This window comes from Papilio polytes, unplaced genomic scaffold (assembly GCF_000836215.1).
Source record: "Papilio polytes unplaced genomic scaffold, Ppol_1.0 DF823879.1, whole genome shotgun sequence".
NCBI classification, from domain to species: Eukaryota; Metazoa; Arthropoda; class Insecta; order Lepidoptera; family Papilionidae; genus Papilio; species Papilio polytes.
In genome coordinates, this window is record NW_013525325.1 from 131,108 (window position 1) to 157,202 (window position 26,095).

General features: G+C 34.1%; 2 protein-coding genes across 3 annotated transcripts; one reads left to right on the forward strand and one right to left on the reverse strand.

Moving 5' to 3' along the window:
• The first annotated feature begins 169 nt into the window (after positions 1-169).
• Positions 170-15,111, forward strand: LOC106102976 (cytoplasmic aconitate hydratase-like). Its single transcript, XM_013282602.1, has 12 exons — positions 170-250; positions 6,408-6,570; positions 7,045-7,145; positions 7,484-7,603; positions 8,025-8,181; positions 8,973-9,079; positions 9,643-9,771; positions 10,579-10,715; positions 11,864-12,037; positions 12,655-12,751; positions 13,654-13,839; positions 14,438-15,111. Exons 1-12 carry the CDS (start codon positions 170-172, stop codon positions 14,546-14,548), a joined length of 1,563 nt encoding a protein of 520 aa, XP_013138056.1. The 3' UTR covers positions 14,549-15,111.
• LOC106103017 (zinc finger protein 337-like) lies at positions 15,106-25,508 on the reverse strand. Of its 2 annotated transcripts, XM_013282646.1 has the most exons (10): positions 25,396-25,508; positions 23,016-23,405; positions 21,970-22,058; positions 21,233-21,355; positions 20,018-20,125; positions 18,973-19,188; positions 17,606-17,717; positions 16,612-16,716; positions 15,746-15,876; positions 15,106-15,707 (listed from the first exon to the last, which is right to left on the reverse strand). In XM_013282646.1, exons 1-10 carry the CDS (start codon positions 25,453-25,455, stop codon positions 15,704-15,706), a joined length of 1,338 nt encoding a protein of 445 aa, XP_013138100.1. In that variant the 5' UTR covers positions 25,456-25,508; the 3' UTR covers positions 15,106-15,703. The 2 variants fall into 2 exon arrangements, with proteins under 2 accessions (XP_013138100.1, XP_013138098.1); XM_013282644.1 differs by having other exon boundaries at positions 15,106-15,876.
• Positions 25,509-26,095: the final 587 nt, after the last annotated feature.

A 26,095-nucleotide genomic window follows, 5' to 3' on the forward strand; every position in this document is an offset into this window, starting at 1 on the left:
TTGTAGCTATCACATACCCAGTGACAGAATGTCAACATGTCTACTTAGAAAGTGACGACTATTTCCAACAGAAATGATGAAAATTACACAATTAACACAAAGTGACAGTGATCCCGATGATATTATCTGTCAGTAGTAGCTATCACATACCCAGTGACAGAATGTCAACATGTCTACTGAGAAAGTGACAACTATTTCCAACAGAAATTATTACACCAACAAAAATTTGTCTAACGAAAACACAGAACATGTAAAATTTGTCTAGACATTACACTCTAAAACAGCTTCTTTAAAAAAACCACCATGTATTAACAACATCTCTTCACTTAATATCACATTTTTAACTTAAGCTACTAAAATTCGTTAAATAAATAAAGTTAAAAAAATTATTATTTTACAATACAAAATGTACCATGTTACTCCTATAAAAGTTACTTGTATACTGAGGTCTTAATATAATATCATAGATTTTTATATTGAGTTTAAACGTAATTAGTTCTAATTATGTAATTAATTAATCATCCTTAAATAATGATTAATTAGTTAATTAAAACATTTTGTGCAAAATTCTAATTTAACCCTATCGATTTATTAATTAGGTGATTAAGGAATTATTTTGATTATTACTGTGATTTCTTTTTTTTAAAAAAATTATAAGATTTAAATGAATTTCTAATGTTAAGTTAGTTATACAAAGAAAATAATTAATGTATTGAAATAAATTATTAAAAGCGATGTAACTAAAATACTAAAAAATAAGGTTTATTAAAATTATCAATACTTACATCAATCAGTACCTAGGGCATTTGGACTCTGCAAATCACTAATTCCTTCACTTCAAAAGTACTGAAAACTATCTAAATGACTACTTTATTCACACTTTTTCTAAACACTATCCTAAAAGTGACTTGTTACTCCTTCGATGGTTTATTTCTAACTGTGACAAATAATTAAATTCATCACCTATTTATACGATGTAAAATCTATTATGTCATTAATTAATTAATTAATAATTAGTGCACTAATTTATTAATTAAGTTATTTTGTACAAAAGTTGCAATGAAATTAATGTGGCTTTATATTTTCGTAATTTTAATAAAAACAAAATAGTTTTTTAACTCCTAGTTAGATCAAAAAATTTTTTTTTTTTAAACATCTATCTTACTAATGCTATAAATGCGAAAGTTTAGATATACATGTAGAGCATAGTCTGGTAGAACACATAGGTTATATACTTATTTGTAATTAAGCTTAAGGGACAGATCTACAAGTCCGTCATAAGACCTGTCGTATTGTATGGATCTAAATGTTGGGCCACCAAAGTGGCGGATTAAAGGAGATAGCATGTGGCTGAGATGCGTATGTTAAGATGGATGTGTGCTGTTACAAGAATGGATAAAGTTAAGAATGTGTATATTAGGGGAAGTTTGAAAGTAGCGCCAGTGTTGGAGAAATTGAGGAGCAAAAGGTTAGCGTGGTATGGACATGTCATGCGATGAGACGATGGGGAAATAAACCAGAGAGTGTTAAGAATGATTGTGGATCTACAAAGGAAGAAGAAGACCGAAGAAAGTATGGATGGATTGTGTGAAAGAGGATATGCTTAAGAAAGGAGTGGATTCAGATATGATGGCTAATGGAGATGTATGGAAGAGCAACACATACTGTGCCGACCCTCCATAAGGGATAAGGGCAAGTTAACATTAAGTACGGGTACATAATGTTGTTATACTTTTGTAGCTGTGGTCCGTCCATATAAACTAGAAAAAATATTTAATTTGGCTATTATTTACTTTAGCGTATTTAAAAGTAAACAAAATACAGTTGAATAAGTAATCAAATATTTGTTTACTTAATTAACTTGTTTACAACTTGAATTGCATTGTTGTATACATTAAGTAAAGGATTATCCCAACAAGTTGATTTGTTTGTAAACATTATGTTCTTAGAACTTTACTACGTAAAAAAGGTTTTTTGTCCATCATTAAAAAAACGCTTGTTTGGTTTTAAGAGAAAGTAGGAATTACAAACGTTAGGCTGACATTTGTTTTCTACAAGCTGTTGCCTGCGAGTAGCTTTTAGTTATAACTTATGAAATTAAAAAAAAACACTGCTTTCTCAAATTAATAATGACCATAACAAATATTGAGAGTAAATAAATGTTTATTACTACCACAGCCGTACGTAATCGAATTGGATTTCGCTAATATTTCTGTCATCGCTAAATTCTCTACACTATAATCAATACTAGAATTGTCCTATAAATTAGTTAATAAGAATATAATAATTTTAGTTGAGTTCGATAATTATTTAAACCAAATATCGATAGTTCAAAATTGTCTGCTGCGTGTTTCGTCACTACGATACCTGTCTATTAAGTATAACATTTGCCTTCATACAAATAGAATTCGATACTTCATATGCGTCATTTATCAAATTAATCTATCTTATTTAGGCACACTGTAGTCAACCTTTAAACTTAGTTTCACTTTAGCACTATTTCTCACGGTTTTTCATTTACAAGAAAACTGTAAATGCTTTTTGATTATTTTGTTTTTATAGTATCGATATTTTATCTGTGGCTTTGTTTGTGGTGAACTTTAAAATATGTGTTACGTTCACGTTAAAAAATTAGACGTTATTAGGATTGACTAAATTTAGTAACGTATATATTGCTCGCGGTTTCGTCTGTATGTATTTAAAAAAAACAATATAAAATAGCCTATATTACTCAGTGATAATGTAGCTTTTGTTTGTGAAAGAATTATTGAAATCATCCCAGTAGTTTTTGAGTTATTTCAATATATACAAAAATGCAAATCATTCCTCTTTATAATATTAGTATAGTTAGATTCAGAAGTTTAATTCTGAAGCCTTTAATAAATATTTAGTACTTTCATCAATCTATACTAATATTATAAAGAGGAAAGATTTGTATTTTTGTATGTATTGAAATAATTCAAAAACTACTGGGGGGATTTTAAAAAATCTTTCTGTAAAATAATTACAAAGTCAAATCATGTCGTACTTCATGTTAGTATTATAAATGCGAAAGTTTAGATGGATGGATGTTTGTTAGAGTTTGTAGCCTAAACTGCTGAACAGATTTTTATGAAATTTGGTAGAGATGTGGAGACATTCTGGAAGAACACATAGGGTACTTGCTTTTGTTTTTTTTAATTCCACGCGGACGAAGTCGTGGGTGAAAGCTAGTTAATTATATTTTTGGTTTTAAGGCTACCAAGTTAGTGGTTATGTAAAAAATGTCCAAGTGAAGTGTCAACTGTACCTCCTCTATATGTATTTTTGAATCTCTTTGTTAAAGCCATTGTTCTAACGTTGTATTTCTCAGCTAAAAATACGAAATCAAATAATATGTGGACATTTATCTAATAGTCTTGTTTCTCACAATAACAACAACACTAATTACACTAGAATTAACTATCTATATTTGTGGTTGAAAACCTTATTTTATCTATTATATTGATAAACACCACAATTCTATTCAACGTGTAGTATTTACTAGCTATCCACCCCGACTCTGTGTGGAATTTTAAAAAATCAAGTAGCGTATGTGTTCTTTCAGACTATCCTCTACATCTATGCCAAATTTCATTGAGATCGGTTCAGCAGTTTAGGCTACAAACTCTAACAAACATCCATCTAAACTTTCGCATTTATAATATTAATAAGATAGATGACGATTTCTTAATGAGTCATTCGTGTTGTAATATTTTTTGACGATTTAATAAATCTATATAAATTTACTAATCACTTCTAGTAGTAGTAATAGTTAACTACTAGCTGTTGCTCGCGACTTTGTCCCTGTGAAAAATAAATGTAGTCTATCTTACTCACAGATAAATAACCTTTCTAACGGTAAAAGAAATTTTAAAATCGCCCCAGTATTTTTTTTTTTTTATAATACGAGGTGGCAAACGAGCAAGCGGCCACCTGAATCCACCGAAATGGAAAGTGACCGCTGCCGATAAACATCCACTATTGTAGATGCGTTGCCTACCCTAATTGGCGGAGGTGGAGACGCACATAAAGAGGACATTTCCCCTTCCTATGCATCTCCTTAACCGTCCAATCCACTTTTTCCTCCCATCCTTTCCTCTTAACAAAAGGGTGGAAAGGAAAAGGGACTAAAATTAGGCCTCCGGCACCAATAGTTTTTGAGTTATTTCAATATATACAAAAATACAAATCTTTCTTTATAATATTAATATAGACAAGCAACTATCTGTACTCGCGACTTCGCCCGGGTAATATTAAAAATATTATAATATAGCCTATGTTACTTTTTGATAACGTAGCTTTTTAATGGTAAAAGATTTTTTGAAATTTCCCAGTAGTTTTTGAGTTATTACAATACATGCACAAATATAATATTAGTATAGATAACAATTACAAATTGTATTAAAAGTATTCTCATTTCTGTCAAATTTAACTCATTTAAAAGAAAACACTTACCCAGTTTTATGCAAGAACTATACTCTCTTTATAATGTTTATACCTTTTGTATACATTTGTGTGAGAATATTACGTGATAAATGATTTTATATGATGATTTTACTTACTCTGCATTTTAACGTTTGCTTGTTCATATACAAAGAAATGTGATGTGTTTGTCTTACTAATGTAAATGCGAAAATTTAGATGGATGTTTGTTAGAGTTTGTAGACTAAACGGGTGAACGGATCTCGATGATATTTGGCATGTAGAGGATAGTCTGGAAGAATACATAGGCTACTCACTTGTGTTTGTTTAATTCCACGCGGACGGATTCACGCGCGATAGGTAGTGCTACATACATGAAACGGCGAAATGGTTTTTTGCAATCAAATATTTATTTAAACAAAATAACTTAATTATACAATTTTATCTTAATCTATACTAATATTATAAAGAGGAAATATTTGTATTTTTATGTATTGAAATAACTCAAAAACTACTGGGATAATTTCAAAAATTCTTTCACCATTATAGCTACGTTATCACTGAGTAAAATAAGTTGTATTTTTTTATTATCACGCGGATGAGGTCGCGAGCGACAGCTAATTTTACATATATTTATAGAATATTTTAAGTACATTTGTATGTTTTTAAACATGTAAATAAACAGTAACATATGTTAATAAATCTGATTTAAAAAAACTTCAGGTTGACAAAATAATTCGTTACATAATATAATCGAGTATCATAAAATCTTTATAATTATACAATTAATAAATATTACAAGATGTAATAAAATAAAACAACAAGCAAATCCATAATAAATACACTAGTTTGTCTTCGAATACAAAAACTACAAACTCTGCAAGGTTCTCAAAACGCAAGCTCTGCAATTTAAACAAAGTTATTACAGAAATAAACTTTATTGCATTGTAATAAAGTTGATATCACAATGTTTATTGTATTTAAGTCACTTGTCACAGTCTTCCGTATGCTCTACAATTAATATATGTCACGGACAATTTATTGGTTACATATTTTGTGTATTAGCTGTTGCTCTCGACTTCGTCCGCGTGATTTAAAAAAATAAAGCCTATGTTACTCACTGACAATGTAGCTTTTTAATGGTGAAATAATTTTTGTAATTGACCCAGTAGTTTTTGAGTTATTTCAATACATACAAAATCCAAATCTTTCCTCTTTATAATATCAACTAGCTGTTCCCGTGCGACTTGATCCGCATGAAATTATGAAAATATAATTTCTTTGCTTACATTTGTCAAATTATCAATTATAAATGTCAAAATGATATGACATGACGACAACCTTGCTTCCTTGATGTTGGAAGCAACTTATGGTCTCTTTCTCGTTTACCCCTTAAGTTTAATAGCGTTAAAATATATAGCCTAAAGCGTGACCTAAAACGGGTGAGTAGATCGCGCTGAAATTTGGCATAAACGTAGAGGTTAGTCTGGAAGAACACAAAGGCTACACTTTTTTTTTAATCGACGAAAGCTAGTTTATCAAATAATTTATTCACATACACATGAGCAAACAAATACGGAACACAATTAGATCTTACTCAGAACATAAATAAAGGAATTTAAATGTGTGAAACTTTAATGTAGTATAGTTAAACTTCAATAGCCTAATGGTCTGGGGTACGGACTATCGATTTTACGGTCTAGGGTTCGAATCCCGCTATTCGACTATTGTCGTGAACCATATCCTAGCATAAGCCTAGAGCTTAGTTGGAATGGTTAAAGGAAATATTAGTAAATTAACAAAAATCTACTAATATTTCTAAAAAAAAGTATATACAAATAAATAGATATTATGTATAAATAAAAATATATAATGAGATAAGTACACTACAAATTAACATACATACAAACAAATAAAAATCAGGGTAAAAAAGTGATATATTTATTTTATAATTTTATCACCAGGTCGGCTTCAAAGGTTACGGGTTATCACCTGAGCAGATGAAAGCCTCCGGCTCGTTCACCTACAGCGATGGTTCAACGTACACCATCACCCATGGCTCTGTCATCATCGCCGCCATCACCTCCTGTACTAACACGTCCAATCCAACGGTGATGTTGGGAGCTGGTGAGTAACCTGCGTCTTTTCAGTTGTCGGTGGTTCTTTGAGCATTTGACTTGTAATCCACAGGCCTTGGGTTCGAAACTCGCTGTACTATTGATTCTTCGAATTTCATATACATTTTTTTTAATATAAGGTGGCTAACGAGCAAGCGGCCGCTGCCCATAAACATCCGAAATTGCAGATGCGCTGCCTACCCTTCATTGACGGAGGAAGAGACGCACATAAAGAGGACTTTTCCCCTTATGCGTTTCCTCCACCGTCAAATCCACTATTCCTTCCCATCCTTTTCTCTTAAGAAAAGGGCGGAAAGGGACTATAATGAGGCATCCGGCACCACACTCTTCAGACTGTACACGGAATTGCTTCCACTTGACGCCTGTCTGTGTGGTCGTGGTATTGGGGGCGAGCCCTGCAGTGCTAAGATGTTAAAGCGGGCACTGCCACTGTCTACAATTATGAAAATATTTCCTTTTCAAGGTCTACTCGCAAAGAAAGCTGTTGAGAATGGTCTAAGCGTACTTCCGTATATTAAGACTTCGCTCTCACCAGGTTCTGGAGTCGTTACTTATTATCTGAAAGTAAGTGAACAATATTGTCCATTTTTTTTTTTACTAGCTTTTTCCCGCGACTTTGTCCTCATAAAAAAACAAGTAGTCTATGTGTTCCAGACTGTCCTGTACATTTGACAATCATCAGTATCCGTTCTGTTTAGAATATAAACTAACAAACATCTAAACTTCAATATTTATGTATAGATTGTTTTTAGATAATAATTATTGTATTTTTTATCTTGTTTAGTCTAAAATAATTTACATATTATTATATTTAATTAATGAAATTAATCAACTAATTAATTAATTCATTGATTAAATGTTAGTCGATTAATTAATTAATTAATTAATTTGTATTATTCCAGGAATCAGGTGTTGTGCCTTATTTAGAAAAGTTGGGTTTCGATATCGTAGGCTATGGATGTATGACTTGTATTGGAAATTCTGGACCCATCGATGATAATATTGCAAACACTATAGAGAAGGTGAGGATTAATTTGTTTTAAACCCTTTTTGATTTAGCTTATCTTAACTCGCTATAACACGGTTGATAGTTCCACGTGTAGGAATCTCTCCGTATAACAACAGCTATATGAGAATTTGAATCTTTTTTTTGGGAATATCGCGTTATGGGGTCATATTTCCGTGTTATTTAGGGGTTTGTTAAAAAAAGTTGGTAATATTCGTGTTATAGGGGGATCTACCGCGTTTTTGGGTAATTGTTAAAAATAGTTGGTAACATTCGCGTTATAAGGGGCCTATCGCGGTTTTTTTTAAATAGTTGGTAATGTTCGCGTTATAAGGAGTCTACCACGTTATATGGAAGTTTTCTAAAAAAAAAGTTAGGAAAAATCGCGTTTTATGGAGGTAGGAATGGTTATTTACGTCACCTTAACGTTATTACAGAACGAATTAGTTTGCTGCGGGGTGTTGTCAGGTAATCGTAACTTTGAGGGTCGTATCCACCCCAACACGCGCGCCAACTACCTCGCATCCCCCCTCCTGGTGATAGCGTACGCGCTGGCGGGTACTGTCGACATCGACTTTGAAACTGAACCCCTTGGTAAGTAATACCATCTAGTCTGAATTCTTATAAGGCATATAGTATGGATTCGTGTTTAACATCTAGTATGGGTTGATATAATGCATATAGTGAGGGTTATTGTGTTTAAAAAGAATTGTAAAAGTATTAATATTTTCAAAAATAAACTCAAGTTACATATTATTGCCGAATTATTATAAAATCTTTTCAGTTGCCTATAGGTATATACGAGTACATGTAACTTGGTTACTTGTCATTTATGTTAATTTAGATTATTTTAAGGCTTGTTTTGATTTATATTAATTAATAGTGTACCTAGTGTCTTTTTGTGTTTATACTATTTCATGTACTTACCCGCAAGCTCACAATTACATTGTACATATTTAAATTTTCTCATTGTAAGTGAAACATTATGTTTTTTATGAGAATAAATATCTTTAAACCTAAACCTAACATCTATTGTGGGTTCTTGTGCCTGACATCTAGTATGGGTTCTTGTTTATAACATCTTGTTTGGGTTCTTGTGTGCTACATATAGAGTGGGTTCTATTAATGCATATAGTGAGAGATCTCGTTTATAACAAAATCTAATGTAAGTTCTTGTTAATAACTTCATATAGTTTGGTTTCTTGTAATGCATATAGTCGGTTCTTATTTGTAAGTATAAAAAAATGTCTTGTATGGGTAAGAACCCAATTATAACAACATTTAGTGTGGGTTTTTATTGAATATATAGACATTTAAAATTATTTTTTACTTTATTATTTAGTAAAACGCCATCTATCGTGTGATAACTTAAACAATGTCGGTAGGTAAGAGAGCTGACGGCAGCGCCGTGTTTTTGAGAGACATTTGGCCAACTCGTGCTGAAATACAAGAAGTTGAGGACAAAAATGTCATACCAAGTATGTTTAAAGAGGTAAGTAGATTTAATGCCATTTTAATATGATATATTTGATATCTTTACTAATATTATAAAGAGGAAAGATTTGTATTTTTGTATGTATTGAAATAACTCAAAAACTACTAGAACGAATTCAACAGTTCTTAAACCATTATAACGATAATTTATCTTTGAGTAACATAGGCTAAGTTTTTTTGAATTCCGCGCGGACCAAGACGCGAGGAATATAATATAAATAGGAAAGATTTGTATTTTTGTGAATTGAAATAACTCAAAAACTACTGGGACGATTTCAAAAATTCTTACACCACTAAAAAGCTACGTAACCGCTAAATATCAGACTACTTTTTTTTTATTCCACGCGGACGAAGTCGTGAGCAACAGCTAGTAATATAAAGAGGAAAGATTTGTATTTTTGTGAATCGAAATAACTCAAAAACTACTGGGGTAATTTCAAAAAATCCTTCACCATTGAAAAACTACGTTACCACTGTATAACGACTATTAACACATGAACGAATTCGCGTGCAACAAGTGTGTCATAAAAGGTGTCATAATGGTGTCATGCGCCACGCCAGGTGTACTCTCGCATCGAGTTGGGGTCTGACTCGTGGCAGGCGCTGGAAGTGCCGCGCGGCAAGTTGTATGGATGGGATACCAACTCTACTTATATTAAACGACCACCCTTCTTTGATACTATGACTAAGGTAAACATAGAAAATAAAAACAATAACCCCCTTAACCCCCCCTTTTATCCCTTACCTTTCTTTTCATTACACGACCACGATTTACGTAATAACTTAGGCTAAGGGCCTGTCTCATCAAATTGTAGAGTCTGATTACAATCCAACGTGTACAATATGTTGTTAACAGTGACGTTTTTAAGCTATCTGAGGCTCTATCAGCCAGTGGTGGGACAGGTCCTTAAGATTATAGTTATGTATTGAATTGTAGTCTATTTTTTTTGCATATAAAGAAATCCTACATTAAAAGCGTTTTAATTTGTGTTCTACGTTTTTCAATATATGTAAAGATCCTTTTCGTAAAAGAAAAATCGTAAAAATCAGATTTTGTATTAAAATTTACTCGTGAATGCACGAAATATCACGAACACTAAGTTTCGGGTATATTTTCGTAACCGAAGTAACTGAAACTACAAAATTTCATCCATCTCTTGAACCATAGAATAACAAAGCAAAATAAAATTGTACTTACGGTATTAATAACGACATTTTTATTCAAAATTGACATGCATTTTTTTGAGATTCATCAATCATACTAATATTATAAATGCGAAAGTTTAGATAGATGTTTGTTAGAGTTTGTAGCCTAAACTGCTGTACGGATTTCGATGAAATTTGACATAGATGTAGAGGATAGTCTGGAAGAACACATAGGCTATTTACTTTTCATTTTCTTTAATTCCACCCGGACGGAATCGCGGGCGAAAGCTAGTAAGTCATATTTCTTTTATGTAAATAATCTTGTAAATAACACTAATCCCTTTATTTCAGGAGTTACCTTCAATAAGTAGTATAAACAACGCTCGTTGTCTGCTGCTGCTCGGGGACTCCGTCACCACGGACCACATTTCTCCCGCAGGTTCCATAGCCAGGAACTCTCCTGCTGCTAGATATCTTGCTGATAGGGGGTATGTGTTTATATCAGCCACCACCAAATTGAGTTATTTAAAATATAACCTATAAGTAAAATCAAGGTTATTTAATTTTTCAGCCAAAAGCAAGTTATTTGAGTAATCAAAATAATAATAAAAGCTTTTAATTATACGGATAGCTTACATATAATTGACTTTCAACGTTAGTTAGATTTGTATTTTTGTATATATTGAAAAAAACTCAAAAACTACTGGGACGATTTCAAAAATTATACCACCGTTGGAAAGTTATCTGTGAGTTACATAGGCTATATTGTTATATTTCACGTGGACACAGACGCAAGGAAAAGCTAGTCTATACTAATATTATACAGAGGAAATCTTTTTATTATTGTATGTATTGGAATAACTCAAAAACTACTGGGACGATTTCAAATTTTTTGCACCATTACAAAGCTACGTTATCGAGTAACATAAGCTATATTTTTATATTTCACGTTGACACAGTAGCGAGTAATAGCTAATCTCCACTTATATTATACAGATTAACGATTTGTATATATTGAAATAACTCAAAAACTACTGGGGCGATTTTTTTCCCCATTATAGTGTGTCTAAATAAGATAGATTAGTTTGATAAATGACGCATATGAAGTATCGAATTCAATTTGTATGAAGGTAAATGCCATACTTAGACAGGTATCGTAGTGACGAAACACGCAGCGAACAATTTTGAACTATCGATATTCGGTTTAAATAATTATCGAACTCAACTAAAACTATTATTTTCTTATTAACTAATTTAGAGGACAATTCTATTATTGATTATAGTGTAGAGAATTTAACGATGACAGAAATAATAGCGAAATCCAATTCCATTTTGTACGGCTGTAGTAGTAATAAACATTTATTTTTTGTTATGGTCATTATTAATTTGAGAAAACAGTGTTTTATTTAAATTCATAAGTTATAACTATAAATCTATCGATTCCAACTTCTATAAGAATAAAAATCGAAAATCGATAAGATTCATGACTGATTTCACACAACCCATCCCTAATAAATTTGAAGTGAATTGTCAAACTAATCTAAATTATTTTGACATACTATAGAAAGGTTTATCTGTGAGTAACATAGACTATATTTTTTTATAGTTTTCTATAAAATATCTATTATATTTCCAGTTTATCTCCTCGTGAGTTTAATTCTTACGGTTCTCGTCGCGGCAACGACGCGGTGATGTCGCGAGGAACTTTCGCTAATATACGATTGATTAATAAATTGTCTTCAAAAGCTGGTCCTTACACCACACACCAGCCCAGCGGTGATCAGATGGATGTCTTTGATGCTGCTGAAAGGTACATACATACATACATACATACATACATACACACACACACAATCATAATTAGTAACTATACTTCCGAAGTGTGGCAGACTTTTGACATTTGTTGATTTTTTAAGTTTTTATAAATAATAAATTGACTTATTTATATTAAAAGGTGGCAAATGAGCAAGCAATTTTACAATGGTAGTGCCCGCTTTAACATGTTAGCACTGCAGGGCTCGCCCCCAATACCACGACCACAGACAGGCGTGAAGTGGAAGCAATTCCGTGTACAGTCTGATGAGTGTGGTGCCGGAAGCCTCATTTAAGTCCCTTATTCCTTACCACCCTTTTTCTTATAAGGAGAGGATGGGAAGGGAAAGTGGATTTGACGGTGGAGGAGATGCATAGGAAGAGGAAATATCCTCTTTTTGTGCGTCTCGTCCTACGTCGTATAAGGGTAGGCGACGCATCTGCAATTGCGGATGTCTATGGGCAGTTGCTTCGCCATTTTGGCGGATTAAGGTGGCCGTTTGCTCGTTTGCCACCTTATAATATAAAAAGTCAATTTATTATTTTTTTTTCTACGTAGACGGAGTCGGGTCACCTAGTATGTTTGAATTTTCAATTCTGTTTACCCCATTTTAGATATGCGTCAGAAGGGGTACCTTTAATAGCTGTGGTAGGTAAGGACTACGGGTCAGGCTCGAGCAGGGACTGGGCCGCTAAGGGACCGTTTTTATTGGTAAGTTAACGTAGGTTTACACTGCACATAACTCTTATATTATCTATGCATTTATATATAGATTACAAATTACATTAAAAAAAAAACCTTTAAAAAACAATACATAGATACAAAAAATCAATTATCCCTAGGGAACTTGATATTTTGAGGATGGATGGATGGATGATGTCCCATGTGTTATTTCAGACTTTGTTTTACTATACTGATATTATGAAAAGAAGATTTGTATTTTTGTATGTATTAACTCAAAAAGTACTGGGACGATTAGAGTATTTTTAATTTCACGTGTAAAAAGTCACGAGCAACAGCTAGTCTGTACTATATAAAGAGGAAAGATTTCTGTTTTTGTATATATTGGAATAACTCAAAAACTACTGGGACGATTTCAAAAAATCTTTAACAATTAAAAAGGTAGTTTATCTATCAGTAACATAGGATATTTTATTAATTTCACGCGGACGAAGTCGCGAGCAACAGCTAGTCTATACTAATGTTATAAAAAGGAAAGTTTTGTATTTTTGTATGTATTGAAATAACTCAAAAACTACTGGGGCAATTTTAAAAATTCTTTCAACATTAAAAAGCTAATTAACGAAGTTCTATATTTTATTAAAAAATAAACTAAACACCTAAATAAATAGATTTTGAGTAATCCCTTTGTACCTATCAAAGAAATTACCGGTTGATTTTTGTTCACAATATATAGACTACTAGATTTTCGCCCGCGACTCCGTCCGCGTGGAATTGGAAATTACAAAAGTGAATAGCTTATGTGTTCTTCCAGACTATCCTCTACATATATACCAAATTTTATAGAGATCCTTTCAGCAGTTTAGGCTACAAACTAACAAACATCCATCTAAACTTTCGCATTTATAATATTAGTATAACTATTTTCTTAGGGTATTCGAGCAGTAATCGCTGAATCCTTCGAACGTATTCATCGTTCCAATTTAGTAGGGATGGGAATCATCCCCCTGCAGTTCTCAGAGGGTGAGAATGCGGAAACTTTGGGGTTGAACGGCAAAGAGATATTTTCTGTACAATTACCGGAAACTTTGACACCTGGAGAAATGGCGACTGTTACGGTAAGTAAATAGGGTAAAAACGGTATTATGGTGGCAAAACAGGAATTCGCCGAAAAGGCGAAAAGCATAGACAATTGCATATAAGCTAAATTTATGGAATATATTAAAGAGAGTATTATGTTTCTTCTTTCCTATATTATGGCGACAAAGCAGAAATCGCCGAAAAGGCGAAAATCATAGATAATTGCAGATGTATTCCCGTAATTGTAGGAAGATGTTAAAGAGGTTATTCCGCCTTTATCTTTCTTTTTTCCAATATTATGGTGGCAGTGCAGGAATTCGCCGAAAAGGCGAAAATCATTGTCAATTGCAAATGTATTACCTTAATTGATGGAAGATATTAAAGAGGATATTTCCCCTTATCTTTCTTCTTTCCTATTTCCTAAATTATCTTCCAAATTCTTTTAAGGAAAGGAACGAAAATAAGGCCCCAAAAATATGTTTTGAGATAAACATAAAGTAATTGTTGATATTTAGATTGTTTTTTTTTTTAAATTAATTAACCGTCAAATATTGAAAAATGCTTCGTTTAAATTCCATTATTTTGTGGTTTTATTTACTCGTTTTAGCATTATTTTGTCTATGTTGTGTTTTTTAGTTGGACAGCGGGAAATCATTCAAAGTGAAAATTCGCTTCGACACCGAAGTCGATCTCACGTACTTCAAACACGGCGGAATCCTCAACTACATGATAAGGAAGATGCTCTAGACAACTGTCAAATTTACTTGACAGCTGTCAAACTGTCAAGTTTTCTTGACAACCGTCGAACCGTGAATCGACTTGAATCGGAGAGCAAATTGTCAAAACTACGTTCGAAAGCAAACCTCTTAATTGCAATATTTGACAAATGTCAAGAACCTGTCAAAATTGACTAATTTCTGACTCTAATTTAAAGTAAATTCACCTGATTTTTAACTTAATTTAGCTTTAGGCAAATTTCTACAGTCAAACCTGATTTGACAGCTGTCAGTGTCAAGCGCAATTTGGGCTGTCATTATGACGAGTCTGTCAAATTTGACAATTGTTTAGGGGATTTTTATTCTGTTGATTCAGAATTGGTTTTACGAGAAATTAAAGCTTTTTTGTATTGTATAAAAGGGTTTTTTATAGTGAAATAAAATAAATCTATATTTATATTAAAATAATTAATTTTCTTGAACAAATGAAGGGTTTTAGGATGAAATGGTTTATGGCTATTTATATCTGAAATAAAATGGTGCATTGAATTTATTTTCATAGGAAATGTTTTTAAATTAAACAAATAATTATTACTAACGTCTTTTATTTCATCTTATTTACAATAATTATTATTAATAATACAGTGACCCCAACAGTGGGGGCACAAAACTCATAAATGACTACCTAGGGTTAAACCTTAAAAAACCGGACACAAAAAAATACATAAATTAAAAATAACTCCTACAAGCAAACTCAAGAAAAAACTAAATCCAGAGCGCAGAAAGTCAACATTAATTATCTCTGACTCCCACACTGGGGTTACAAACTCAACATGTCATCAGTGACCCCACACTTGGGGCACAAAACTAAAGTCACAGAACCTTAACATTAAGGCAAATTCGTTACAAACTGAATTACTGCGGTCACGATGTCAATCCGATATACACTGGGGTCACAAACTCAAATAACCAATATTAGGGGCACAAACTCAAATACACTAGTGACCCCACGTTAGTGGTACAAACTCTATTACACTATTGAGTCCACATTGGGGGCACGAACTTAAAATATTAATGAGCTCACACTTGGGGTCACAAATTCAGAACGCACTATTTGCGCGCGTGCAGCAGCTTGTGTGAAGTGCGCACTATTTGCGCGCGTGCAGCAGCTTGTGTGAAGTGCGCACTATTTGCGCGCGTTGAGCAGCTTGTGAGAAGTGCGCACTATTTGCGCGCGTGGAGCAGCTTGTTGTGTGTGTACAGTGCGCCGTTGTGCGCGAAGGTCGCGGGACAGCGCGCGCACTGCAGCGGCCGCTCCCCGGTGTGAGTGCGCACGTGATGACGTAATATCTGCAGAGTCTAATAAACACAGATTTACATTGATTAGTGGGAGCCTCGGCTCAGTAGTTTAAGCAGTTGACTTGTAATCTAAAGGTCTTGGGTTTGAATACCATTGTACCTGTGATTTTGGTTTTTTCTGATTTCAAAGTGTCCTAGTCACCCTAAGGGTTCCCCTCAGTGGGGATAAAGTATGGTGATGATTATCAACTTCCCCTTCTCTCTACGAAGGCACAGTATGTACTTCCATACATCTCCATCCACATACAATCTCCTTTTATCCGCAATACAACCCAATTCAGATCCATACAATATAACGGGTAAATAAAAAAACATTGACTATGGAAGAATATGAAAATCTTAGTAAAACAGTCAATGTTCTGAAGATATAGTAACAAACATCCATACATTGAAGCAGTAACTTGCTGTTGTTAGCGACTTTGTCCGCATGAAATTAAAACATATGACTTAGCCATAACATAGCTTTTAGCGGTGAAATATTTGAAATTAGCCCAGTAGTTTTTGAGTTTTTCCAATATTACAAAAATACAAATCTTTTCTCTTTATATTAGTTTAGACTAGCCGTTACCCGCGACTTCGTGCGCATGAAATTAAAAAAACAAATAAGAAACTGATAGCGTAGCTTTTTTATTGTGATAGAAGTTTTGAAATTGTCCCAGTAGTTTTTGAGTTATTTCAATAGATACAAAAATACAAATCTTTCCTCTTTATAATTTTAGTATAGATGCTACTTACAGTAAAACCTTGTCCACAATGATCGCATATTTTATTCCTCGGCGGCCTTTTCTTATCGTGAACGAAACTTTTATGTTTCTTCAATGCTGAATTGTTTCTAAATACCTGAAAAACAATAAAACCCAGATTTAAAAAATATATTACAGTGCCATCTATAATAAAATGCAATTAAATATTTTTAGATAACGCCATCTATTGCACAAATGTTGCGATTAAAATTAAATTAGTTTCAGCGCCATCTATATTTCTAAAGATACAAATAAATGTTTAAATTGACTACAATGCCATCTATTTCTGAAAGTCAAAATGAGTAATTTTGTCTTCATATATCAAGTGGCCAATTCGCTATTTAGGCGAATTTAAATAATCGATCACTTGTTATTTTCTATACTAACATTATTAATGGAAAGATTAGTATTTTTGTATATATTGGAATAACTCAAAAACTACTGGGCCAATTTTAAAAATTCTTTTACCGTTAGAAAGGCAATTTCAGTAGTTATTTTAATTCCACACGAAGTCGCGAGGAACAGCTAGTTTCTTATAGAATAGCTTCAACAAAGTATTTTGTAACATTATCTAGTGAGTTTTTTTTGTATAATATAATGTGGCAAACGAGCAAGCGGCCTGACTCTACCGAAATGGAAAGCGACCGCTGCACATAAACATCCGCAATTGCAGCGCTGCCTACCCTTCATTGACGGTGGAGGCACATAAAGAGGACATTTCCCCTTCCTATGCGTCTCCACTGTCAAATACACTTTTCCTTCCCATCCTTTCCTCTTAAGAGTAGAAAGAGAAATGGACTAAAATGAGGCCTCTTGCACCACTCATAAGTACGCGGAATTGCTTCCACTTCCCGCCTGTCTGTGTGGTCTTGGTATTGCTGAGAGCCCTACAGTGCTAAGATATTAAAGCGGGCTCTACTGTAGAACATTTTAATTAATAAAACGGCCAAAATAACTTATTTTAACTATATTATCTTATTTCTTACCTTACTGCAATCTTCACATACATATTTCTCCTTTTTCAAATGTTCCCAATTAATGTGTTCTTCTAATAAACGCTTCAGCAAAAACTTCAAACCGCATTCATCACAAGTAAACCTAAAAATAACATAAGTATAAAAAAATATAAAATACCATCTTTCGGTCGCGACTTCGTCTGCAGGGAATTAAGAAAAAAAACAAATCTAAGTAGCCTATGTGTTTTTTCAGACAATATTCCAATTCTAAATTGCATACTTGATTTTACACAACCCATCCCTACTAAATTGCATACTTGATTTTACACAACCCATCCCTACTAAATTGCATACTTGATTTTACACAACCCATCCCGACTAAATTGCACACTTGATTTTACACAACCCATCCCTACTAAATTTTACACAACCCATCCCTACTAAAGTGCATATTTGATTTTACACAACCCATCCCTACTAAAGTGCATATTTGATTTTACACAACCCATCCCTACTAAATTGCATACTTGATGTTACACAAACCATCCCTACTAAATTGCAAACTTGATTTTACACAACCCATCCCGACTAAATTGCATACTTGATGTTACACAACCCATCCCTACTAAATTGCATACTTGATGTTACACAAACCATCCCTCTTAAAGTGCATACTTGATGTTACACAATCCATCCCTACTAAATTGCATACTTGATTTTACACAACCCATCCCGACTAAATTGCTTACTTGATGTTACACAACCCATCCCTACTAAATTGCATACTTGATGTTACACAATCCATCCCTACTAAATTGTCACATGAATTATCAAACTAAATTATCTTTTTTAAAAAAATCGTGCACTGTCTATACTATCTATTCTATTATAATAAAGCGTAAACACACACTTCTTTGTTACCTAAGATGTCAGCAATTACAGCATATTTTTGAATAATTCTTTCTTTAATCAAAAGCCTTACACTTACGTCACGCTTTAGGCTATATATTTTCACGCTATTAAACTTAGGCTGTAAATATTTTGGATAAAAACCCTAAGGTAGGAAAGAGACCATAAGTTGCCAACATCAAGGAAACAAGTTTGCCAAGGTTTGTCATGTCATGTCAGTTTGACATTTGGAATTGACAATTTGACAAATGTAAACAATAAAATAAAAAAATTATAATTTTATGCGGATGAAGTCGCACGATAACAGCTAGTTTTAGAAAAAAACTCCAATGTGGGAAAGAGACCAAACAACCAATATCCAGGAAACAAGATTGCCAAGGTCATGTCATGTGCTATTGATAATGACAAATGTAAACAATAAAATAAAAAAATCATAATTTGACGCGGATAAAACCGCTGGGGAACAGCTAGTATAAATATATACTTACTTTTTGTCTGAATCCCGTACATGCTTGGAATGTGTCTTCAAATGGTGTTTCAAAGCTATCGCGCTTCTGAAATGTGTCTTACAAGTGACACAGAAGCTGTCGGGGCCGGGGCCCGCGGCGTGCAGCGCTTGGTGCGCGACCAGACTCGACTTAGCTCGATAACTCTTACCACAAATAGGACATATGTATGTGCGACCAGATTTACTGTGCACTGTGCTAGAAAAAAAGACATATAACATAAGGTGGCAAACGAGCAAGCGGCCACCTGAAACCGCCAAAATGGCGAAGCGACTGCCCATAGACATCCGCAATTGCAGATGCGTTGCCTACCCTTATGCAACAGAGGAGTCGCACATGGAGAGAATATCTCCTCTTCCTATGCATCTCCTCCGCCGTCAAATCCACTTCCCCTTCCATTCCTCTCGTTATAAAAAAAGGATGGTAAAGAGAAAGGAACTTAAATGAGGCCTCCGGCACCACACTCATCAGACTGTACACGGAATTGCTTCCACTTCACGCCTGTCTTCTGTGTGGTCGTGGTATTACACCGGACGTGCCGGCCTATATACAAAATGTGTAAAATATTTGTGTAAAAGTAATTTATTAGTGTATAAAGTAATATTACACTTGTCAAATGTTCACACATGTGTTTATGATAGTAAATTAAAATTTCATTACACATATAAAACTACACATGAAGATGAAGATTGAATGTGTAATTAATTATTGCAAGTGTAAAAATGCATTGATGTGTGTGAATTAAATAAAAACAAAAATGAGTAACCTACGTGTTTCAGACTATCCTCTACATCTATACCAAATTTCATTGAAATCCTTTCAGCAGTTTAGGCTACAAACTCTAACAAACATCCATCTAAACTTAGGCATTTATAATATTAGTATGATTACACAAGTAATAAATTGCAAGTGTGTACACAAGTAATAAATAAATTACACATTTCATAAATAGTGTAATAAACAGCTACACTTTAGCTGTTTATTGCTGTTTCTGTAGTGTATATAAAATATTACATTATGTACTAACAACACATGGGTCCGAAGCGCGTTGGCATTAGCGAAGGTGTTGCCACACTGTCTGCATTTCTTTTTATTTCGATGTTTCTCTCTGTGATACCTATATGTACGGTTTGATCTGAAAATGTATAATTGTAAAGGTGTTTTTGTTATTTAGGGGGTCACATGGACCCCAAGGGATATTTACTTAAGGTTTTCGCAGAACTCAGAGGGTTTCAGACCCCAGACTTAGACTATTGGACTTTATCTGAAACTCAGTTTTCAGAATGTAGGGTGTTTTGAAAATTTAGAGGGTCACTTGGACCCCAGGGGATTTTTTTTTTTTTTTTATAATAAAGGGGGGCAAACGAGCGGCGAGAACACCGAAGTGGTCAGCGACGCCCATGGACATCCGCAACACCAGAGGAACTACAGATGCGTTGCCGGCCTTTGAGGAAATGATAGGCTCGCTTCTTGAAGGACCCTAAGTCGTATTGGTTTGGAAATACCGCCGTGGACAGACCGTTCCACAACGCGGCTGTGCGGGGCAGGAAGTTCCGCGAAAACCGCACGGTTGTGGAATGCCAGCCATCGAGATGGTGAGGATGGTATCTAGCGGTCTGTCGTGTCGTCCGATGACGAAACTCGGCGGCAGGAATCGTTCCAAACAACTCCTCGGAACACTCCCCGTGGTAAATGCGGTAAAACATGCAGAGGGAACTGACGTCCCTCCGCAAGGCCAGAGGATCTAGCCGATCGGTAAGAGCTCGGTCGTTGACGATTCGAGTCGCTCTCCGTTGTATGCGGTCAAATGGAAGAAGCTGGTATTGGGGTGCTCCCGCCCAGAGGTGCGAGCAGTACTCCATGTGGGGCCGAACTTGCGCCTTATAGAGCTGAAGGCGGTGGCCCGACTGGAAATATTGCTTCGCCCTACTGAGCACACCCAGCTTTTTGGAAGCCAGCTTGGCCTTATCTTCCAGATGACCGCGAAACTGAACGTCACTCGATATGTCAACGCCGAGAATACCGATACTGGCTGAGGCAACCAGGGAAGTGTTCTGAAACCGGAGATTGACGACAAAGGGATATAAAGAGCGTAAGAAAGCTTTAGCAGAACTCAGAAGGAATACCCTATAGTTTCCTTAGAAAGGGTCTTAACCCTAGAGGGTGTTCAGGTAGAAGTTTTCGGAAGGGGGTATTTAATGCCCAAGGGTTTGGACCCCAGGGGTTCATTCTGTATACTTACTCGGTAGTAAATCCGCAATCAGTACAAGTGTGTGAAGTTTGTATGGCTCCGTGTTGTTCCTTATAATGTTTGATGACGTAATGCAGATCTGCCTTACGTAGTCCACATTCCAAACATTCGTATCTAAAAATGTCTTTTTTCTGTCATCCATACCCTTCTATCGTATGTAATGTCTCCTATGACATTTAATGATAATGTAGCTATCTAATGGTGAATAAATTTTTGATATCGGATAAGTAGTTTTTGAGTTTATACGTTACAAACTTTTTTATTTTATTAGTATTTATAGACGTTGGCGTATATCTAGTTGTTGCTCGCGACTTCGCCGGCGTGAATGTAAAAAATAATAAAAAATGTAGCCTATGTTACTCACAGAAAAATTATCTAATGGTGAAAGAATTTTTGAAATTGTCCCAGTAGTTTTTGAGTTATTTCAATACATACAAAAAAACCCTTCTTTATAATACTAATAAGTATAGATATAAATATACATAGATTGAAAAAATTCATAACATACTGTATATTTACTGAAAACGAAAAAGTATTTTTTTCTTGTCTGTTTGTCTGTTTGTTCCCTCTAATCTCTGAAACGGATGGTCCAATTTTTACGGGACTTTCACGGAAATATAGCTAAAGTATACAGGAATGTTATAGAATGGTTTTTTTCATGATTTTTTTTTAAATTTCTAGTCTAGATTTGAAAAAATGTTAATTTCCCTAATAGTTAATATATTTACCGTCTTATATGTCTCTTTTTATGCTCTTTTAAAGACGCTTCAGTACTTAAAACTGAATTACAAATATCACATACATATCCATTTTCTTTCTGTAACAATAATTAATTAGTTAAATTGTCTATACTATCAAATGAAATAAATATTATAAATGCGAAAGTTTAGATGGATGTTTGTTAGTTTGTAGCCTAAACTGCTGAACGGATCTCTATGAAATTTGGCACAGGTTTAGAAAGTCTGGAAGAACACTTGAGATACTTTTTATACCGGGAATAGTTACAGTTCCCGTGGGATTCGTTTAGTTTTTTAATGTTTACTCGATCATTCAACGGTTCAACATATCTTATTGAAATTTGTCACAGATATAAAACAAAGTGTGGAGTACACATGGGGTAAGGTTCATCTCAGAGAAATGTCCGGTTCCCGGGATACGTAGCTTTTTGTTATTTATATAGTTCGTATGTTTTGTACCAGGCGGACGAAGTCGCGGGCAACGGATATAATATTATAAATGCTAGTTTAGATGGATGGATGTTTGTTAGTTATAACAGTAACAATAATACAGTTAGTTGACCTAGCTCGACGCGCGGGTTCGCTTAGATACCTAATCGCTCCACTCGCGTTAACAAAAAGCTACATATCCCGGGAACCGGACATTTCTCTGAGATGAACCTTATCCCATGTGTACTCCACACTTTGTTTTATATCTGTGACAAATTTCAATAAGATATGTTGAACCGTTGCAGAATGATCGAGTAAACATTAAAAAACTAAATTAATCCCACGGGAACTAACTATTCCCTGGATAAAAAGTATCTCAAGTGTTCTTCCAGACTTTCTATACCTGTGCCAAATTACATTAAGATCCGTTCAGCAGTTTAGGCTACAAACTAACAAACATCCATCTAAACTTTCGCATTTATAATATTAGTAAGATTATTATTATTATATATTATGCTATATAAACAAAAATCTAATATTTTTTCCACAAAAAAAAATCAAAACCCTATAGGACATTTTTATAAATAATACAAATAAAAAATACTCACATTACTATGTCGTTGTAACACATGCATTTTTAATGTCACTTCATGATCAAATCCCGTCACACAATCTTCACATTTAAAAGGTAAATTTATGTAAGAAATTTTCACCGATTCCCTCTTCCTTTCTTCCATCATTTCTTCGTAACTCAGCATAACTATCTTCAACTTCCCTTCGTAATTAGGTCCTCGTTTCAATCCTTTTATCTTTTTATTTTTAACTTTTTTAACTTTTAAAGGTACATCGTAATCTGTCTCTTCGTATTTAAAATCAGTTATTTCCGTTTTGATATTCATCGGTTGGGTAAATTCTATTTTTAAAGGTTCGTTATTAACTGTCGAATTAATTTCTATATCTGTTATATGATATTTCTGTGGTTCTATTATTATTTTATTCTGAAATATGTCAAAAAAAATAATGAAAATGGCGCATAGTTTAAAAATCTCTAAATATTTAAAAAAACTAAAAACTACTTCTTATTCATACTGATATTATAAATGGGAACATTTGTATTTATATTTTTTTTATTTTAACACAAGAAAACATATAATCTATACTATTATAATAAAGCGTAAACACACGCTTATTTGTTGCCTAAGATGTCAGCAATTACACCATATTTTTGAATAATTCTTTTTTTAATAAAAAGCCCTACACTTACGTCACACTTTAGGCTATATTTTCACGCCATTAAACTTAGGGAGTAAATATTTTGGATAAAAGCTGTAATGTGGGAAAGAGACCATAAGTTGCTGCCAACATCAAGGAAGCAAGATTGCTAAGGTTTGCCATGTCATGTCATTTTGACATTTGCTATTGATAATTTGACAACTATAAATGATATAAAATTTTCATAATTTCATGTGGATGAAGCCGCATGAGAACAGCTTGTGTTTATATAATGTCGCCAAACTGCACAACAGTTTGTTGGCGACAGACACCCATTTCTTACATCTATTCTTATATACTTACATCCATTTTCATTTTATACATATACAAGACTTATTTCTTAATTTAATTTTTGCAATATTGGATTTATTGTCAATGTCTTCATTTCTAAAGAATTTAATGCAATTATATAATTTAAATAAATAAATAAATAGAATTTTTATTGCCACAAAAAAAACTACATAAACATTTAATGCACAAAACCTTAGAGCTAACATAAAAAAAAGAGAGGAAAATGTGGCAAAAGGTGGCAAGCTCAGCTAATGCAGGGACGGCGCAAGCCGTTACTGCGCTGGTTTTCAGCTGGCCCCTTTACACATGAGTATTAACACATAAGTAGGGTGACTTAACCGAGACAGACATTAAAAAATATTAAGAAATAAATAATATATTAAGGTTACGATTTTATTCATTTTCAAAGGCTAGATAATAATTTTTTAAAGATAATTAAAAAAAAATAACATATAGGTTCAAACTTAGTTTACAATTGTGTGCATACCAAACCGCTTTATAATAGTCAATAAGTGATGTGATAAAAACAAAGTGATAGCATAGTGACTTTGGTCTTATTTATATACAGTTTTGAATTTGTGACTCTAAAAGGAATCTTTTACACTTATATTTAAAACCTGGTTGCGATACAATTTGGTTTATAAGTGGTGGAAGATCATTCCAAACCTTTGATGCTGAAATCTTAAAACCACCTGTAAAGCCAATTGTATTGTGCTTAGGTATAGTCAGTTTGTTTTGTGAAATAGTTCTTGTCAAATGGGCCCCAGTCCCTTTTCTCCATTCAAGCTTATCTGAGAGGTGTTATGGTATGGATGTTTGTTAGAGTTTGTAGTCTAAACTACTGAACGGACTTCAATGAAATTTCTCTCTAACAATAACTCATACTGGAGTAGTATAGTGCCGGAGGCCTATTTTTAGTCCCTTTACCTTCCCACCCTTTTCTTAAGAGGAAAGGATGGGAAGGAAAAGTGAATTTGACACATAGGAAGCGGAAATGTATCTCCTTTCCATCGATTAAGACCTCTACCGGTGTACTCATAACTAACATCCAAAACTAATCATTTTTTTTTATAACATAAGGTGGCAAACAAGCAAGCGACTAAATCCGCCAAAATGGCAAAGCGACCGCTGCCCAGACATCCGCAATTGCACATTCGTTGACTACCCTTAACGACGCACATAAAGAGGATATTTCCCCTTCCTATGCGTCTCCTCCACCGTCAAATCTTTCCCATCCAATTATAAGAAAGGGTGAAAAGGGAATGGGACTAAATTGGGCCTCCGGCACCACACTCATCAGATTGTACACGGAATTGCTTCCACTTCACGCCTGTCTGTGTGGTCGTGGTATTGCTGGAGGCGAGTCCTGCTGCAAGTTGTTAAAGCGGGCCCTACCACTGTTATAATCTAAAACAATAAACTCACCATATTATAAAGGGTTGCAATAGATTCTTCCACTTGTCGTTTAAATGTATCAATTTTCATTATTATATTGTGACAGAAACAACAAACATACGCATCTTTGAAGTCCACCTGAAACTGAAATTTAATAAATTAGTAAACACCCACTCTGGTTACGAACAGATACAATTCTCATATGAAAATGTGTTTATAAACATCATTAAAAACTAACTTATTAAAACTTTCGTGAGACATACTATATTTTTTTTTATAACATAAGATTGCAAACGAGCAAGCGGCCACCTGAATCCGGCAAAATGGCGAAGCGACTGCCCCTAGACATCTTCAATTGCAGATGCGTCGCCTACCCTTATCCGACGGAGGAGACGCACATAAAGAGGATATTTCCTCTTCCTATGCATCTCCTCCATCGTCAAATGCACTTCCCCTTCCCATCCTCTCATAAGAAAAGGGTGGTAAAGAGAATGGGACTTAAATTAGGCCTCCGGCACCACACTCATCAGACGAAACACGGCATTGGTTCCATTCCATTTGGGTGTGCCGGCCCATTCGTGCTAAGATGTTAAAGAGGGCACTAACACTGTACTATATGTTTTATAACACAGCTAAAGCTCACGTGGGAACTTTCTGTCCTGTGCCTACACCAAAAGTTCCCAAGTGAGTTATAGCCATGTTATAAATCATGTCATTAAAAACTTTTAAA

Coding starts and splice junctions, on each gene's coding strand:
- LOC106103017 (XM_013282646.1), bottom strand. CDS start 25,455: ATGAAAATTGATACATTTAAACGACAAGTGGAAGAATCTATTGCAACC. Junction 20,126..21,232: donor GATTGCGGATTTACTACCGA/GTAAGTATACAG, acceptor ATACATTTTCAG/ATCAAACCGTACATATAGGT. Junction 16,717..17,605: donor TATGTGAAGATTGCAGTAAG/GTAAGAAATAAG, acceptor ATTGTTTTTCAG/GTATTTAGAAACAATTCAGC.
- LOC106102976 (XM_013282602.1), top strand. CDS start 170: ATGTCTACTGAGAAAGTGACAACTATTTCCAACAGAAATTATTACACC. Junction 7,146..7,483: donor TCGTTACTTATTATCTGAAA/GTAAGTGAACAA, acceptor GTATTATTCCAG/GAATCAGGTGTTGTGCCTTA. Junction 13,840..14,437: donor GAGAAATGGCGACTGTTACG/GTAAGTAAATAG, acceptor TGTGTTTTTTAG/TTGGACAGCGGGAAATCATT.